At 51.0% G+C, this 10,864-nt stretch overlaps 1 protein-coding gene across 1 annotated transcript in view; it reads left to right on the top strand.

Moving 5' to 3' along the window:
* The first annotated feature begins 363 nt into the window (after positions 1-363).
* Positions 364-10,864, top strand: part of Asap3 (ArfGAP with SH3 domain, ankyrin repeat and PH domain 3) — a 38,454-nt gene continuing 27,953 nt past the window's right edge. The window contains exon 1 of the mRNA XM_055610883.1: positions 364-603. Within this exon, the coding sequence (XP_055466858.1) occupies positions 475-603 (129 nt within the window). The 5' untranslated portion in view covers positions 364-474. The remainder of the gene's footprint in view (positions 604-10,864) is intronic.

The following is a 10,864-nucleotide window of genomic DNA, read 5'->3' on the forward strand; positions in this document are numbered from 1 at the left end:
GGGGCGGGGCTAGAAACTATGGGAAGCGACTAGGGGGCGGGGCCTGGGCGTCGAGGGCGGGGCCCCGAGAGAGCTCTTTCCGACTGTTGGGTCTTGATGCCAGGCGGAACGGGGCCGACGCGAGGCTAGGGAGTGTCCAGGGAGTTAGGGGCGTTGCTGGGGCGTAGCCGGAGAGTCAGGGGCGTGGGCCGTGGGCGTGATCAGGGGGGATTAAATAGCGAGTCGGGGGCGTGGCCAGAAAGGTAGCTGAGCGGGTCAGGGGCGTGGCCGGAGAGAAAGGCCGGCGGACGGGGCGTGGCAGAGGAGTGAGGGGCGGGGCGGGGCGGACCCAGAGGGAGCGGGTGAAGAAGCCCCGACTGGGACGCTGCCGGCGGTGAGGCAGGCCCTGCGCGGAGCAGCCAGCCCGGCTCGGTTCAGCGCAGCGATCCCCGCGCCCGGCTCAGGCAGCCCCGGAGTCTCTGCCTCGCGCCCGCCATGCCCGAGCAGCTCAGTGTCGCGGAGTTCCTGGCCGTCACCGCGGAGGACCTCAGCTCCCCAACCGGGGCAGCTTCCTTCGCCGCCAAGATGCCCCGGTGCCGGGGAGCGGCGCTGGCACGGGAGGAGGTGAGGGGCCGAGACGGGAGGGGGCTCCCGTCACCTCGGGGCCTGGCTTTGACTTTTGCAGGAGTGCTCGGAGCTGCGGTAGCTCTTCGCTGCGCTCCAGAAACCGGCCCCTCCTAGATCTGTGGGAACCCCACTCATCTCAAACATCCGCGTCCTCCCGGTGGAGCCGGGGAGAGAGGACCGGAGGGATTTTGTGGGGAATCCTCGGGGTCACCTCGATACAGACTCCACATGTCGAGGCACATCGCCCAAATACTTTGGGCGACCTGCCCATCATATGTGTATTTGCTCAGCGGCTTACAGCTCTGTGTTTTCGTTTCTGGAACCCCACAAATATGCAACCCCCCAGGTCACGCCCTTTCTGAGAAGCAGGCTCAGTCCTGAGCTTACCTCTTCCCAGGCTGCAGGAGAGAGGAGGCCCCCTCCTTCTGGCCGCTGGTTCTGAGACTTGGCTCGCCTTGTGGAATGAATGCGAATGGGAAGGCGCCAGGAGCTGGGGTTCACCTTGGCTGTCGCCGGCAAGTTTATAGACTCCTCTCTCTCTCCTCCCTCCCCTCTTTGTGTTTCCAGGCAAAGTGTCCCAGGCTCTTTCTTTCGCCCTTGTAGGCTGCCCCACCCCATTCCCATGCTCACTGGAGTTCATTCCTCTTCTCTGAACTCGCTGCAACTTTTCATCCTCAAGGAATATTCTGGAGCGGACAGCCTGTGGTCTGGCGCCAGAGGAGAGGAGGATAATGTAGCCACAGCCCTCTTCCATGGGATACCCTGAATTGGCATTCTGGACCTCAGCAGGGTTTCTAACTCCTACCCTTCTCCATCAAGTGTCTACCTACTGTGTAGCAGATACAAAGCTACACAGAAATACTGAGAGCTGAGGTCTTAGGAACTCTCCCTTCCTCTTCTCCCCTGACTAGCTGGCCCTCTGTCTCAACTCTTTCCTCCTTGGTAAGGAGGCAGAGACTTGTGCGGACTGTCAATTTCAAGCGATGTTGACCTGTTTCCAGACCCTACCCCTGCAGTTTGCAAGATGGGTGGGCCTGACCATGTGCCCTAATCTGTAAAGTGGGCATAATTGTTTACCTCACAGAGCTGTGGGATGGTGGAAGCAATGTGGGCGAAGATGGTAACATTTCTGTCAAGTTAATTGACAGATCTCTTCAGGTAGAGATCCGATCTCTTTGAGCTTCATGTCTTGTGCACACAGTAGGACTACTTCTTTTCTGTTGCTCTTTGTTTGGAACTGTCTCCCTATGTAACCCAAGCTGGCCTCACACCTCTGATGCTCCTGTCGCTCCCTGCCCAGAGCTGAGGCATTACAGGGATGCACCCCACCCCTGGATCAGGAGTACAGGTCTCTATGAAGATTAGATACAACAGGGCTAGGATTGCTTGAGCAAACCTAGTTTGGGTCCATCCGCAAACGTTGGCATTTTTCTGGTTGCTCAAAGGGAAATGCCACCCCATGGCCTTAACTCTGTGATCAGGAGAGCCTCCACATTTCAGGACCCTTCAGCATCTTTAGAGATTCTACCCATCATCCTCTTCTTCAGGTTGTCCATTAGAGTGTTGAATCAGAGCAGAAGGGACCTCTCTGACTGTAAGTGCCTGTACCTCTTACTGACCTTACCTGGCTACATAAGTTGGGAGAGGAAATGGGTCTGCAGATCTAATGGGCTCTAGGAGGGGCCAGACCAGACAAAACCCAGCTTTTTTTTTTTTTTCCTCTCCTTCAGATCCATGTACTTGCAGGCTGTTAATTTTGCAACAGAAAGACATGAGGTCCCCAGCATAGCTTTTCTCTTCAGCATTCCAGAGTCCCAAAAATTGAGTCTAACTTCTGAATTAGATTTTGTTGGAGTTTTCTGGTTGGTTTTGTGGTCGTGCCTCTCTGTTATTATACTGTGCTTATGTGTAGTTTGATACTGGGTTTTGTTTTTTTTTTTTTTCTCCCTTCAATACTGTGCATGACTAACCTAACTCCAGGCTTGAAACTGCAGTTGCTTTTCAAATCAAGGTTCCTAGTTCTAATCGGTGTCCCAGAGGTAACTAGGGACTCTGTCCTAGGACTTGCAGGCCTTTTTTTCAACCCTACTGGGTCATAGGAATCAAGAATGCCCAGGCTGAAGGACCCTACAAGAGAGAAATGGGCTAGAATTTCTCCCACTTAAGATGGAGAAACCCATAAACAGACAGGGTAAGACACTGCCTGAGCTCCCAGAGTGAGGGAGTCAGGGCAGCTGGCATTTCTCCCTCGTTGCCTTGACCTCGGTCTTGCTCTCTTCCTTGCAAAGTTCGGTGGCCTGGCCTCCCTCTAGGACTCCTCCAAACCTCAGTTATTTCATCCTGAAACCGAGTCTCGTAATTCCTCCCTTCACTGGATTGCTAAAGGCGGTTTGTTTTTCATTGTGAGTCTCTGTGCAACACGAGGGGGTAATAAAATAAACTCTCCATCAGAGAGCCCCCTCCTGTCCTGGACCCCTCTATGGCCATCACCACATTGACTTTCACAGGGGAAGTAAGGCAGTTGCCATGTGTGACAGGGCAGGCCTGGCTGGCTGCTGAGTTCTGTGACGCTCCCTGTGCCATTTCTGTGCTGGGCACCAAGGGCATAATGATCCTGCCTTGAGGCTGACTGGAGTGGTCCTGAGTGTCCAGTGAGAGGCAGTCAGTGCTGTCTGAGGCCAAAGGAACAGGCTGGGGAGGGAGCCAGTGGGGACCAGTGCAACATGGGAACTTCCTGGAGGAAGTTCTACTTCTACAAAACTAGTTGAACCCTGTTTAGTGGAGAACACAAGTGATTGAATTCAGGGACTGGTTGGAAGAAAACTTATGAGGAAGCCAGGAGACTGCTTTGACCTGTGCTCCATAAAAGGCCCTCATGGTGCACACTCTCAGTGTTTGTCTTCAGAGCTGATGGGTGGGGGAAGGGTCATGGTTAGGAGAATGTTTTTGTAAAATCTATATCATGTCTTACATTGCATTGTTGAAATTCTGATGAAGTCAGATTTACCTTTTCCTTGGTGTGTGTGTGTGTGTGTGTGTGTGTGTGTGTGTTTGTATTTTAGAGAGGGTCTAGCCCAGGCTAGCCTGAAATTCATTGATCCCACTGCCTCAAACTACTAATGCTGGGATCATAGGTATGCACTGCTATCTCCACACCCAGTGATTTTGATTTTCTGAAACTTTCTTTTCTTTCTTTCTTTCCTTCTTTCTTTTTTGAGGCAAGGTTTTTCTACATAGCTCCAGGCTACCTCAGCCTCCTGAATGTTGCGATTACAGTTGTGTGCTACCTCATCTGATTAAGTTTGTTTGTTTTGTTAAGTTCAAGTTGTTTTATTTGAGACAGGGTTTCTCCATGTAGCCTTGTCTGTTCTGGACTCACTTCGTAGACCAGGCTAGCCTTGAATTCACAGAGATCTGCCTGCCTTTGCCTTCCCACGTGCTGGGATCATAGGCATGTGCCACAGCACCCAGCTTTCATTTTCAAGTTTTAATATTCTTCAGGTAGGGATCCAGTACAGCTTGGCATCTTAGTCTAATCCCAAGCGCCATAAAAATAAAAGCAAAGCGACAGCATAACCAGTATTAAACGTCCTCAGTTTGCTTCATGATGTGCCTCTTTGTTGTAGTGTTAAGAATTCCATAGACTGGGCATGGTCTTTAATCCCAGTACTAGGGAGGCAGAGGCAGGTACATTTCTGTGAGTTTGAGGCCCGCCTGGGCTACATAATAGAGAGATCCTGTCTCAATAAAAAAAAAAAAAAAGAAAAACTTATATGATCCTGGAGTCTGTAGGCAATAAAAATGCTCTCAAGCCAGTTCCTGTGGAAAGGAAGTTTGTTTCAGAGAAACAGGTGCTCCTTGGAACTGGACAGCATGTCCAGCTAGACCCCCATTGGCCTGGGAGCTGAGGCTGCAGAGGAGTCAGGAGCTTAGGCAACTGCCTCGTCCACCTTCTCTCTGTGTCATCCGATTATTGCTTCCGCTCCCCTCTCATTGAATGGGCCCCAGAATGTAGCTTTACCCCCACAGTCACATGACATCACTGGCCCAGTGTCTAAAGGTAACCCAGCCAGTCTCTCATGCCCCACTTCCGAGTTCCTGGCAACCCAGCTTAGCTTCTGGACCAATTACAGAAGCTGGGTCTCCACCCCTGGTTTCATCAACAGAGGTCACCGAGGGAGAGACTCAGGCAGGGTAAACATGGCCACAGCTTTACCCCGGGGGAGGAGAGAGGAAGAGGACAGGGTCCCCCCATGAGTGTTTACAAAGCTTCTCTCCATTTGGTGTGGTCTGGCATGTGGGGAGAGGCTCATGGTTCCTCTGTTTAGAACAGCTACCTATTCTCCCATGTGCTGATGAGCCTATCAGAAAGCTTAGCCAGAATGTTCAGAGATGGGCTGGAATGAATGCCAAGGGATGCTTAGCACCTTGGGAGGCCTTGGCGCACGTTAGACATTTGGACTTTTTGCTGGACATTGGGGATCAGAAACCAAATCGGGTTGTCCGCAGACTGGATGAGGCAGCCTAACCAAGGGTCTCACGACCACACTGCATTCCAAGCTGTGTAGCAGGCGCTGGAAAAAACCATCTCTCAGTGAGAGACATGCAGACCCAGACAATCCCTTCTGGAGAAGTCAGCCAAGGAACAGATGAGCAAAGTCGATAGCAGTTGCCTATGGTAGCAGGTGGCAGGAAGTTCATCCCCTTGTCCAGACCTTCCTTAAGGCTGGGCCGTGGGTCATCTCTCTTCCTGCTGCCCGTCTCTCCAGGCTGCCTAGCCCATGGCTTCAGTCACCTCCCACCTCTCGGTGACTCATGCAGCCCAGAATCTCATGTCCAGCGGTTTGCAGCGGTTTTGTCTAGACCACACTCATGACTCTTCAAGGCTGGCTGCCAGGTTCTGTTGCACAAGCTGGGTGGGAGGCTCGTGCACACTTCTTCACCAAGGGCCATGGATTTTACTTGCCAGGTATCTGTAGTCTGCCCACCTCTCCTTAACTGCTCCCTGGTCCATACCTATCAAGCTGTCCCCTAGAATATGGCGGTGATCTCCAGCTGGCCCGACTGCTCAGCTCTCCTGTGTTTCCCACAGATAAAATTTATTATCTATTGCCGGGCAGCGGTGGCACATGCCTTTAATCCCAACACTGGGGAGGCAGAGGCAGATGGATCTTTATGAGTTCAAGATCAGCCTGGTCTACAGAGTGAGTTCCAGCATAGCCAGGGCTACACAGAGAGACCCTGTCTAAACCCCCACCTCCTCCCAAATATAGGTATATATGTATATGTGTGTGCGTGTGCATTTATATAACTGTATATATTTTTATTAACATCTGTTTTGGTGTTTTTTTGTTTGTTTGTTTTTGTTTTTCAAGACAGGATTTCTCTGTGTAGCCTTGGCTATCTTGGAACTCATTCTGTAGACCATGCTGGCCTCCGCCACAGCAATCCACAGGCCTCTGCCTCCCCTGTGCTGAACATCCAGTTTCTTGATAGAATAGATTTTTCTCTTCCATGAGACTTAGACTCGAAGCTTGGTATTATATTCCCAGTTTTACTGTTTTCAATGTGGCTGGCGATTGATCCTAGGGCGCTGTGTGCACTAAACATGTCCTGGGCTGCAACTTATACTCCCAGCCCCGTGTCGTAGCACGACAGCAGGTGCCTGGAAAGTATTAAAATAAATAAAACATAAAACTGAAAACAGCGTAATGGTCTGGGGTTGTTCCAGTTGGAGAGAATAGCTTCAGCAAAGGCGACGTGGCAGGAAAGAGCCTGAAGTGTCTGAGGCGCTGAAGAGAAGCCGAAGGGAGAGAAGCCTCGTGTGAGGTAAATGGAAAATCATTGGCAGATGAGCTAGGAAAAGAGACAGGGACAGGTGACATGGCAGCCTGCAGGCCATGCTGGCAACTTTTCTTTTGGTGCAGTGTATGTGTGTGTGTGTGACTTTTATTACTGTTGTTATCATTATTCATCATCATTGTTATTATTTTGAGACAGTGTCTCACTACATAGGCCTGGTTCTCCAAAAATTCACAGGGTTCTGCCTGCCTCTGCCTCCTGAGTGCTAGGGTTAAAGGTGAGTGCCACCATATCCAGTTTATTTTGCCTTTTTTTGTTTTGTTTTGTTGGTTTTTTGAGACAGGGTTTCTCTGTGTAGCCCTGGCTATCGTGGAAGTGGCTCTGAAGACGAGGCTGGCCTTTAAGTCAGAGATCTTCCTGCCTCTGCTTCCTCAACTGGGACAGATGGCACGTGCCACCACGCCCAGCTTATTTTGCTTTTTTGAGATAAGGTCTCATGTAATATTAGCACTTGAGGGGCAGAGACAGTAGCATCATAATTTTTGAAGCTAGCCTGTTCTGCATAGCTGGTTAAAAGGCCAGCCTTGACTACAGATTCATACCCCATCTCAACAAAACAAGACACACAGAGAACTCTATCAACAACAAAATAAGGGCCTGGGGAAATGGCTCAGTAGGTGAAGTGCTTGCTGTAGAGGCATGAAAACATGAGTTTGGACTTCCACATAAAAAGCTAGGCCTGCCAGTGCATGCTGTAGTCCTAGGGACGGGGAGGGAGAGAGAGGAGGGTCCCTGGGGTTGGCTGGGCAGCCAGTGTATTGAATTAGTGTGCGCCAGGCTCAGTGAGAGGACCTATCTCAAAAAATGAGGTGGAAAAGCGGGATATAGTGGTGTACATCTTTAACCCCAGCGCTCAGGAGGCGGAGGCAGGCAGATCTCTGAGTTCAGGGCCAGCCTGGTCTGCAGAGTTCCAGGACAGCAAAAACCAAAATAAATAAGGTGGAGAACAATCGAGAAGACACTTAATGTCAACTTCTGGCCTACAGGCACACACACACATACACAACAGACATGTAGGTCCAGCGGGTAGGTGTATCCTCAGGAGGCCTACTGTAAACTCTGGAAACACCCACCCAGGCTGTTCTAAACAGAATAGGAACTCACTTGATGGGAAACTCAGTAGTTCCCAGAACTTCCCAGAGCTGGGGAACTGGGTCTGAGCAGCAGGCAGATGTTGGCCAAAATGACATCACAGAGCCAGGTTGGCAGGACACCATTCCGTGCACTAAACGCCACAGCCTGAGGTGCTTCTGTCAGGCCACCGTCATTGCTGTCTCTTCCCAGCACTAGAGTGGACTTTTCGTGCTCTGTTCTTCTGGTTCACACCACAACGAGAGAGAGTCTCTTATTACCTGACCTTAGGTGCAGGGGAGCCTAGGAAAGGAAGAACTCAGTCTCTGACTTGTTTTAGTCACAGCCTGCTAAGACTTGTGTCATGATGTCAGACGTCCTTGGCACAGGTTTACCAGTGTATATGAGTCTATATACTCAGGAGTCTATAACTCAGTACTCCACAAGTCCCTGAATCTGTTCATCCATCCTGGCAGTGGACAAAAATGGGATCACCTCTGGGAAAGGAATGCAAGGGCCATGGTCCAGCTGAGGTCTGGAGAGTTAGGGGATGAAGAAGGGAGGGATCTGGAGCCGGCAGGACCTCAGAGCTGTGAGAAGGTATGGAGGAGGAAGGCGTGGTCAGCTGCCAGGGTGCCTGGAAGGCGTGGTCAGCTGCCAGGGTGCCTCGGTAGCAAAATAAACAGACAGCAACCCCATCAATGGCTTTGGCAACTAGGCAGGTCAGTGGTGAGTGTATGGTGTCATCTTCTCCCGTGTGCTGGGGGAGGAGGTGTGGACAGACTGGGAGATGGGCCGCGACTTTGAAGAAAGGTCCACATGACACCTGGACCTGGGGGCCCAGCCTTTTCCTGCCAGCTGTCTCTGTCTGGGGCGAGGGTCGGCCCCTGTCTCCGAGTCTGTCCTCCTGCACATACTTCTGCCGTGAGCGTTTAGTTTTGTTGGCTGATGTCCAGCTGTGTCTGCTGCATGGACAAGATAGATTTGCGAACAGAAACTGAAACTTTGGAAGGAAGAGACAGCCTCACAGGCAGCTTGAGCATCTAGTTCTGTGGTTGCTTGTCTTTTAATTTTACGGTGTGTGGTGTGTATGAGGGTCGTGGGGGCAGTGGGGGGGACGTGGCATATGTTGTTATGTGTGTGTGAATGTGTGCGCTGACAGATGCGTACGTGTGCGTGTGGAGGGCCAGAGGTTGACCTCAGACATCTTTGCTTGATTGCCCTCTCGACCTTTGTGTTTTGACACAGGCTCCTTCACTGCTGCCTGGCAATGACCACAAGGGTTCTGCCTGTCTCTCCCGAACAGCACTGACGCTGCAGCAGTCCTGTGAACCTGGCTGTTTGTGCAGGTGCCATGGGTCTGAATTCAGGTTCTGGCGCTGGGCAACAAGTATCTTACTAACTGAACTATCTCCCCAGCCCTTGAGTGGGGCTCCTGTAGCTCAGGCTAGCCTGGAACTCGCTAAGTAGCTGAGGATGACTTTGAACTCCTGATCTTCCTGCCTTTTAACTTTCAGGTGCTGGGACTGCAAGTATGTTCTGTACATATGTTCTACATACTGTACAGTGTTAGGGACCGAACCAGGCCTTCATGCCTGGGGGACGAGCACTCTACCAAATGAGCTACGTCCCTAGCCCTCAGTCACATGGTTCTTCCACAGGTGAAGTCCGGAGAGCACACAGGGTCCCTCTGACTCCAGGGCCAGCCCCAGGAATGTCCTGTTAGGCTCTGCAGTCACCAGAGGCACCTTGGCTGATCCAGTAGCAGCTGTTCCTTTATATTGGTTCTAGACCTTATGTGAGCTTGAAGAACCTCAGCTACCTCAAACTCCACCCTGACCCTATGGAATCAAAGTCAGAGTTTCCCAGGGTGGAGGCCTGAGCAGGAGCCATTTGGAAAATCTCCGGGTGACTGAGCAGTCTGTGAGGGAACAGATCAGTAAGCTTCGAATGCCCACACTAGAGGTTAGTGACCCATTAAACCATATTTACAAAACACCCGCGGGTACAAAGGCGGTTTCTAAGGTCATGAGGTGACCAGACAGGATCCGCATCTGGCAGGGGAAGGACTCTGTCCTTGAAAGGGTGCTCAACCTGTGATGCTAACAGCCTCCATTCGCCTGGCATTGCTCAGTGAGTGAGGTCCGACGGACCTGGCCTTCCGTTGCCATTGGCTGTGTGACCTCGGATACATAGCTTGACCTTTCAGGCCCTGTTTCCCCACGTGTAGGTCAGAGGGGCTTGTTTGAGGGGATGGCATGCGATGCAGCCATCACATCTGACACATGACAGACACTGAAATGGACATGTCTGTGCGTGTTTAAACTGCAGGCAGGGTAAAAGTGGTGAGTGCGGCAGCAAGAAAATCACTGCAACAGAGCTGAGGCAGGCGCCCCGTGAGAAGAGTTGAGAATAGTCCATGCAGTTCTGGTGCTGGGTCAGAAGGACTCTACTTTAGAAGACAGAGAATGAGGTGCGGGACCTATTTGTTCGTTTGTTTATCATCATCTTTTTATTAGGGTTGTTAAGTCTTCATTTGTAGCCCAAGCTGGCCTTGCGCTTCCTTCTCTTAGGTGCTGGGATCATAGGTGTGCGCTGCCAGGTCTGGCTTGGATTTGCTTTGGAAGGAGGCAGGATCTTCCCTCTGCTCTGCCCTTTGCTCTCCCATCCACCTGTTTCTGAATCAAACATTTGTTAATAACTGACCCAGAGGCCCAGTCCTGGCTGCAGATTACAGCCTCCCCTGGTGCCACTAGCTGGTTTCATTTAAAGTGGTGGTAAGATTTACATTACATACAAGTCACCATTTAAAATTTTCCCTCCTCCCTCTCTCACTTTCTTCTTTCTTCCTTTCCGTCCTTTCCCTCTTTCTTTCCTCTTTTTCTTTCTCTCTTTTCAGCTGAGCATTGACCTCAGGGTCTTGCACATTCTTTGCGCAAGTACTTTACCACTGAGCAATAGCTCCACTTTAAAAATTATGTATTTAACCAGGCAGTAGTGTCACGTGCCTTTATTCCCAGTACTCAGGAGGCAGAGGCAGGTGGATCTCTGTGAGTTCAAGGTCAGTCTGGTCTACAGAGTGCGTTCCAGGACAGCCAGGACAATACAGAGAAACCCTGTCTCAAAACAAAACAAAAACAACAACAACAACAACAATAAAAAACCAGCCTTGGTGGTGCACACCTGTAATCCCAGCACTAGGGAGAGAAACAGGGGGATCTCTGTGAGTTCAGGACAGCCAGACCTACTATACAGAAAAACTCTGTTTTGAAAAAACATGTGTGTGTGTGTGTGTGTGTGTGTGTGTGTGTGTGTGTGTGTGTGT

The sequence above is a fragment of the Psammomys obesus genome, unplaced genomic scaffold, assembly GCF_907164565.1.
Source record: "Psammomys obesus unplaced genomic scaffold, mPsaObe1.curated_primary_1811, whole genome shotgun sequence".
Lineage (NCBI taxonomy): Eukaryota > Metazoa > Chordata > Mammalia > Rodentia > Muridae > Psammomys > Psammomys obesus.